Source organism: Symphodus melops (assembly GCF_947650265.1).
Source record: "Symphodus melops genome assembly, chromosome: 16".
NCBI lineage: Eukaryota > Metazoa > Chordata > Actinopteri > Labriformes > Labridae > Symphodus > Symphodus melops.
In genome coordinates, this window is record NC_136706.1 from 5,343,102 (window position 1) to 5,350,290 (window position 7,189).

The 7,189-nt window shown below is 39.3% G+C and overlaps 2 protein-coding genes across 2 annotated transcripts in view; one reads left to right on the plus strand and one right to left on the minus strand.

Moving 5' to 3' along the window:
• Positions 1-818: 818 nt before the first annotated feature.
• LOC306836911 (alanine--glyoxylate aminotransferase 2, mitochondrial-like) lies at positions 819-7,050 on the plus strand (the record flags this gene model as incomplete). Its single annotated transcript, XM_079364290.1, has 14 exons — positions 819-915; positions 2,604-2,692; positions 2,938-3,128; positions 3,245-3,368; positions 3,463-3,557; positions 3,669-3,762; positions 3,870-3,963; positions 4,254-4,354; positions 4,474-4,566; positions 4,649-4,781; positions 5,606-5,694; positions 5,880-6,029; positions 6,135-6,233; positions 6,693-7,050. The coding sequence occupies 14 exons, from the start codon at positions 819-821 to the stop codon at positions 6,792-6,794; spliced, it is 1,551 nt and encodes a 516-aa protein (XP_079220416.1). The 3' UTR covers positions 6,795-7,050.
• dnajc21 (DnaJ heat shock protein family (Hsp40) member C21) overlaps positions 6,934-7,189 on the minus strand; it is a gene marked incomplete at its 3' end in the record, with an annotated part of 4,107 nt that continues 3,851 nt past the window's right edge. Inside the window, exon 11 of the mRNA XM_079363773.1 lies at positions 6,934-6,937. Within this exon, the coding sequence (XP_079219899.1) occupies positions 6,934-6,937 (4 nt within the window). The remainder of the gene's footprint in view (positions 6,938-7,189) is intronic.

Below are 7,189 nucleotides of genomic sequence, written 5' to 3' on the forward strand. Positions count from 1 at the left end.
TTAACATGCCAGAGGGTAATATGAGCTTACTGGACGCCAAATCAGACACAACAAGCCTCTGTAAAACATAACTGGTTTTCCACAAACAAGACTTTTAAGCATGTTGTTGGTGTGCATTGAACTGTTAAATGATTGGTCGGTATAGTGCCCATTCAGCAAAGACTTTAGCCCTGTTTACTATGCTGAGCTATCTACATCTACAGTTTTACAGAATGTCACTGCATCTTCATATGCTGATATGGATTGGATGAGTTGTGTGGCCAAACTTCAAGCAAAGTTGATAAGTGCAAGATGGATAAATTATAAAGAGCCCAATTGGGGGGCCAGTATCCGAGTGGTTAGTGTGGGGCCCCTGTACGGAGGCCACAATCTTCTATGTGGGTGGCCTGGGTTCGATTTCGACCTTTATCTTCTTTCCCGCTAGTTATCCCCCCCCCCCTTCTCTCTCTCTGTATGAAGCAAACCTAAAATCAAGGTTGTCACAGACATGAATATTATGAATGGGGATGCTTTGGAATGAAGACAGGATTTTGACCTTAAAATAGCATCATCTCTAGACAACAACAGGAAAGAAGCAGCACCTGACATACCTGTCCTTCTTTCTATCAACAGCTCCCAAACAGTGGGCTTGTAGTGGAAACCTAATTACAAGATGCCACTGGTTATTTATTTATCAGGGTGACGTTGCAGAGAAATCATTGTTGTTTGATGGGATCATTGTACAATTTTATCACCACCCATCCATAAACCTAAAGGCAGTTTGCTCTTTAGTCCCAAACAGTGAAGGAGGATAGCTGAAAGCTCTCTCTCTGCTCAACATGCATAAAGTTGTGTCTTTTCTGAGTGGCCGCTGTGCAGCTTTAACTGGACAGCCCTGCTGTTACAATGGTGTGGCCAAATTGTACATGGGGAATGGTAAGTTACCGTAGATATTATAAAAAAAAAAAAAAAAAAAACTTGTTTAGATGTTTCCTTAAAAATCAATGTCTTGAGTTGACTTCAAATAAGACGTGATATGATACGATAAGAATGAGGGCAGCGATGCACGAGTGCAAAACAAAACTGAAAAAAGACATGTATCAGGATGTTCATTATTGCTGAAGTAAAGACAAGGATGTTCAGCTTCATTGTTTTTAAGTGCTTGGAAAACTGGAAGGGTCTTCAATAGCATAATGGAGAAATGTTGAATTTAATAACCTTTATAAAAATGTTCTTCCTTGAGATGCATGAAGAGGGACGTCCAGTTGTTAAAGGCTGCTGTTTTAAAGACTTTGATGACTTTTTTAGGCATCTAAGATAAGATAATCCTTTATTCATCTCACGAGCGGAGAAATTTACAGTGTTACAGCAGCAAAGCAGGATAGCAGAAGAAAATCACACAGTGCAATTTTTTTTTTAAAAAGATCAAAATATAAGTGTTGAAAAAAAAACATGCATCAAAAACAGTAATCAAGAGCTAGTACGAAAAAGAAATGTGCATCAATTAAAGAGCTATTAAAAAACATGCAGTTGAAACAGTTCAACAGAACAGTTGAAATGCCAGTAACTTAAAGATGTAAATCTGTATAAACAGTATGAACACTATCATGCACACAGTGCACATAAGGATGGAATGTTATTGCACAAATTGTCCCATAAATAAATATTGCAATGCAATCAAATTTAAGAATAAAAATACAGATAAGATCAGGTGACATCTTATAACATTATTATTGTACAAGAAGTAGGAGTAAATTGTCCAGTTTGGTGTGTTTTATGATCTACTGGGAGCAGGCTTATTTACATCAGCAACATCAGATCTTAGGTGAAAACATTTTAAGCGTGAGTTGATAGTTGGAGGTGATTTTATAAAATACAAGCTATAGTTGACAAAGTCAGTCAACAGCGTTTAGGCATGAAGAGCAGAGAAACAGTATGAGATTGACAAGCTGTTGGATGTAAAGGGGAAGGATCAGCCTTAACTTTGTGTACAAGAATGACGTTAAATTAAATTCCAAATAGTATTTATAGTCGCATTTAAACTGGATTTAGATTACATTTATCTTTTTTGTTACTATTCAATCTGCAGAGATTAGAATGAATTAAAGTCCCTCAGTGGTTTTGATTTCAATAAAAGTATTTTGCAATTAATGTGTTTGAAATGTAAGAGGTTTTTTTCTGCACCTACTTTTTTCTGCAGTTGTCCTCAAATTTTAATGCTTTTTCAAAACTTTGGCAACATTGGCATTGAAGTTATGATCAAAGTTCAAAAATGCAACTCAGATGAAACTGTTGTTATCTCTAGATAATTCAACAGCATTTCCCTCATAATTTAGATTGACTTTTACAGTGCTGGGCAGTGTAAACCAGAAAATACAGGTTAGAACCAAAAACAAAACAATGAACGTTGGCCATTTGGCAGCATTTCCTTTTGTTGATAAGTAGCCTTGTTACAGGTCACTGACTCACTCTGAGGACATCATAGGGAAGCTTGAAAGCTTTCAGGTTTATGTGCAAGGATGTTTTAAGTCTGCTCCCACTGTGTCTGTCAAGAAAGACATCATGACAAATAAAACTCTCCTTTACTTATTATTATTATTGTTTTAACCAAATCCATTCCACAGGTGCAGTGTGCCAGAAACCAGCCTTCAAAAACCACCATGATGACCTGCCAGAGATGCCCCCGTGCAATGTCAAACCACAGGAATACAAAGTAAGACTACTGACCAGGAATGCCTCTGATTGTAGTAGGTGGTAGTGGTTTGATGTGATCATTGACTTGCTATGATGCTAAATGACAATAAAGGGTATCCTAATAAATCAACATTCATCCTCTGGGGATGAATGTTTGCTCAAACAATAATTGCAATCTAACTTTGGGACTGCCCACATTACTTAAAAACACTTTATTTACTGTCCTACATATACTATAACACTTATCTTTCTATGTCAATGCAGGGGATGTCCAAAGACAGAATAATGGAGATCCGCAGGCAGAATTGCAGCCCTGTAACCATGAAGATAACCTACTACAAGAAACCGATGTTCATCCATCAGGGACACATGCAGTGGATCTGGGATGTGGACGGGAAGCGGTACCTGGATCTCTTTGCTGGAGTGGCAACTGTCAGTGTGGGACACTGCAACCCGTACGATCTTACTTTTCTTTGCTGTGTATCACAGTGGTAGCACACTCTGTACTGATAGAGTTTGTTTTTTTAAAGACAGAAATGTGTCTGTCTAATGCTAACTCACTTGGAAACAGGAAGGTGACAGCTGCCACAGAGAAGCAACTGAGGACACTTTCGCACACGACCAACATCTACGTCCATCCTACTCTCCATGAGTACAGCGAGAAACTCGCCTCTCTCTTACCAGATCCTCTTAAGGTACTGCATTGGATTTTTTTTAAAAGAAGGGTGGACACTGGATGAATATGAGGGATACATTAAAATCTCACCTGGTCTGTTTCTCCCTCTCCAGGTGGTTTATCTGACCAACAGCGGCTCAGAGGCCAATGATTTGGCGATGCTGATGGCTCGGCTTCACACGGGCAACTTTGACATCATCACTTTAAGGTACAAGTGATATGTTTAAGGTCCTCAGAATCACTTGGTGTAAAGACAAACATATTCATGTATGCTGTTCAAATGTGCAATTTCTCGGTTTCTTTTGTTTAAATCTTCTAGAGGATCATACCACGGCGGTACCCAACAGACTATGGGTCTAACCTCCAACTCACCTTACAAATACCCCATCGCCACTAGTTCAGGCTGCACAAATGTATGTATGCATCAATGCACAGCAGCCTTTTTTTGTGTTGGAATACTTCTGAGGGGCTGTAGCGCTCCAGTTTGACCCAGCTGACTATGTTTGTGCCCTATAAACAGACCATGTGTCCTGATGTGTTCAGAGGCCCGTGGGGAGGAAGCCACTGCAGGGACTCTCCTGTGCAGACCATCAGAGACTGTAGCTGTGCACAAGGTGTACACACACACACACACACACACACACACACACACACACAAAACAGGCCTGACACAGCAAAGGATGTTTGTCCTGCTGCTCACATAAACAGGCACAAAAGTCATGATAACAAAAGCAGCTGTTGTATAGTAATACATTTTAAGATTATTATGAGATATAAGGCACAGCAGTGCCAGTAAAATGTGTTTGTTGTCGTAAAGTCATCACCACTATTCTGGATACTGTGTATTTATACATGCTTATTTGTGTATTGTCACCATCTAACAGTATATTCTTTAATCTTGCAGGCCAGTGCATGGCAAATGACCAATACATTGGACAGCTTAAAGAGACGTTTGCTACGAGTGTTCCCAGTCGAGTTGCTGCTTTCTTTGGGGAGCCGATTCAGGTTCATTCTATTACTTTTTACTTAATTTGAATGATTGCATGTTTTGAAAGTGAGTAAAACCTGAAGCTTGTTAATTAAGTAGTGACTTAACATGTAATGCACTTTTTTTTTTTGTACAGGGGATGGGAGGAGCTGTGCAGTACCCGAAAAACTACTTTAAGGAGGCCTACAAACTTGTGAGAGAGAAAGGAGGGGTGTGCATCTCTGATGAGGTGAGATTCACCATGTAACAAATCAAGTCTAATATCTTTACGTTCCAGTGCTTGTTTAAAACCTTTTTGAGTTGACCATCAGGTCCAGACTGGATTTGGACGAACAGGTACTCACTTCTGGGGTTTCCAAGGTCATGAAGTTCTTCCGGATATTGTGACCATGGCGAAGGGCATCGGTAATGGATTTCCGATTGGAGCTGTTGTTACAACAGCAGGTGAGCTTTATTGTAGGGCATGTGAAAACTTGTCTGACAATGTACTTGTTGTTTTAAAAGAATCTGATGAGACAAAAGGCCCAGCATGCTAGTTCCCTATTCCCATTTTTACTTAATCTACAAAGACAAAAAAAAAAAAACGTATTGAAAAATGTTTTCTGTTGCGTATATTATGCTAGTAAAAGAGTACATTTTAGGGTGTTTATCCTTTTAACTGAATTAATATCAATGCTGACCTGCGACATGGACATTTTACCTAAACGTCATACATTAATACACTTTACCATGTTTTTTTACACTAATATATGTGTCCCGAGCTGTCAAAAAACCCTCCAATTATGAGAAAAGTAATTTCCTCCACCTTTTGGCTGCTCCAATTAAAAAAAGAAGTTGTGCTCCAAACAGGCAGTTTGAAGATTTTGACTTCACAAAGTAACCCTTCCTCCAGGTGGCTGACACTCCCACAGCTAGGTGTTTATTCTGCCCTCTGTTTGGCATGTGAGAGAGCCAGAGCCACAGCCTCCTCCAGATGGGCGTGGTCAAACACAGCTCATTTGCATATACAGATACAGAAACAGCCTGGTCTGAGCAGGGCTGAAATAAAGGAATTTATTGGCAGGATTTTTACAAAGGAATATTAGGGCCACATTAAGGGTGTTTATATGTTTTTTTTAGATCTTGTGATTAAAGTCATAAATTATAAAAAGTCACTACTTAAGTTTATTAATGTTAGAAGAGCAGCAATAGTCTGAAAAAAATAATGTAGAAAGTTTAAATGTAAAGCAAAGGCTGGTGAAGTAATGTTTTCTTCATGTGTTTTTCAGAAATTGCAGCTTCTTTTGGTAAAGCCTTTCACTTCAATACCTACGGAGGAAGTCCTTTAGCTTGTGCTGTTGCTTCATCAGTGCTTGATGTAAGGGTTATACTTTTCTATACATCAGTCCCGAATATTGACACAGGAGTTTCATTTCATTAAAATCTAGTCTGATGATAATAAAATGAACTGGTAAAAAGTCCACTATCACCCGAGCTCATGTATAGCCAAATGTTTTCATTCCAACTCAGTACATGGACAGTTCAACTTATTTGTTCTCACAGACTATCAAGGAAGACGGCATACAGCAGAACTCTCTCAACGTGGGCACCTATCTGATGACAGAAATGGCAAAACTCAGAGACAAGTACGAGATTATCGGGGACGTGCGTGGAAAAGGCCTGCAGATCGGAGTGGAAATGGTCAAAGACAAGGTACTGAGTTTGTAACATGAGTGACACTCATGTGCTCAACTGTTCGACAGCACAGTATCATACTTTCATGATCCCCCATTGATTTCATTTCTGTTTGATCCACAGGCCAGCAGAGACCCGCTGTCTCCTGAGGCGATTAGTGAGATATTCGAGGATGTGAAGGATATGGGAGTTCTGATTGGGAAAGGAGGACTCTACGGACAGGTAACCACACACAACTCACCTTCACTATAGTTTCTCTTGTGTATTTTGAGTTTTTTTTTCAATCTGGTTTTAAAACGGACAAAAGTCATACTGATGCCTCTCTGTGAAGTACAAACCCAAACCAGGCCACCAGGAAGAAAATAGTACAGACTTGAAGTTCCTCACAGGAGCTTTAAATTACAGCTTGGCATCAAAGTTAATTCCATTCAAGCAATCATTTAGATTGCACAAAATAACAAATCAGGGCATTGCAATGTTTACAGCAGCCAGATAAAAAAGAAATCCTCCTAATCCCTGCAATGAACTCAAACATGGGCACTAAAAAAAAAGTCAGACAAAGCTGTGTGAAATCTCTGTGACGTAGAATAATGCACTGTCCTGGTGACGCATGTTTTCTGGTAATCAGTGTCCTTGATGCTGCATAATCTCCCCTCATCTTCTGTTTTCTCACCACTGCAGACCTTCCGTGTCCAGCCCCCCATGTGCATCACAAAGGAGGACGTAGATTTCTTCCTGGCTGTTTTTAACAAGGCCATCCACAACTACATGAGCAGACACTGAGCGGGTGAGAGGGGTAACACCAGACCAAAGACCAAAAGCTAGAAATCCAGCCAGGAGTGGACTAAATGCAAACATAGAAACTGTTGATCATCATTTTGTGTTATATTCATGTGCTTTTGTTCAAGAAATTCTAACACTTTCATCTGTACATTAACGACACAGCCTTTCTTTAACACTCAGAGCAAACGTCAGCTTCGAGAGAAAAAAATATTTTATGTACAAAAATATCAAATGTGTGTCAGTCATCTATAGAATCCATATTTAGCCATTTATTCAGTAGTTTTATTTCTCGGTGTATCTTCAATAAATGCTACTGTTTGATTTATTAACCATGTGTTCTGTTTTCTTTTGCTAAATTAAAGCATATACATGTTACATGTGCTTCTTTCATATAG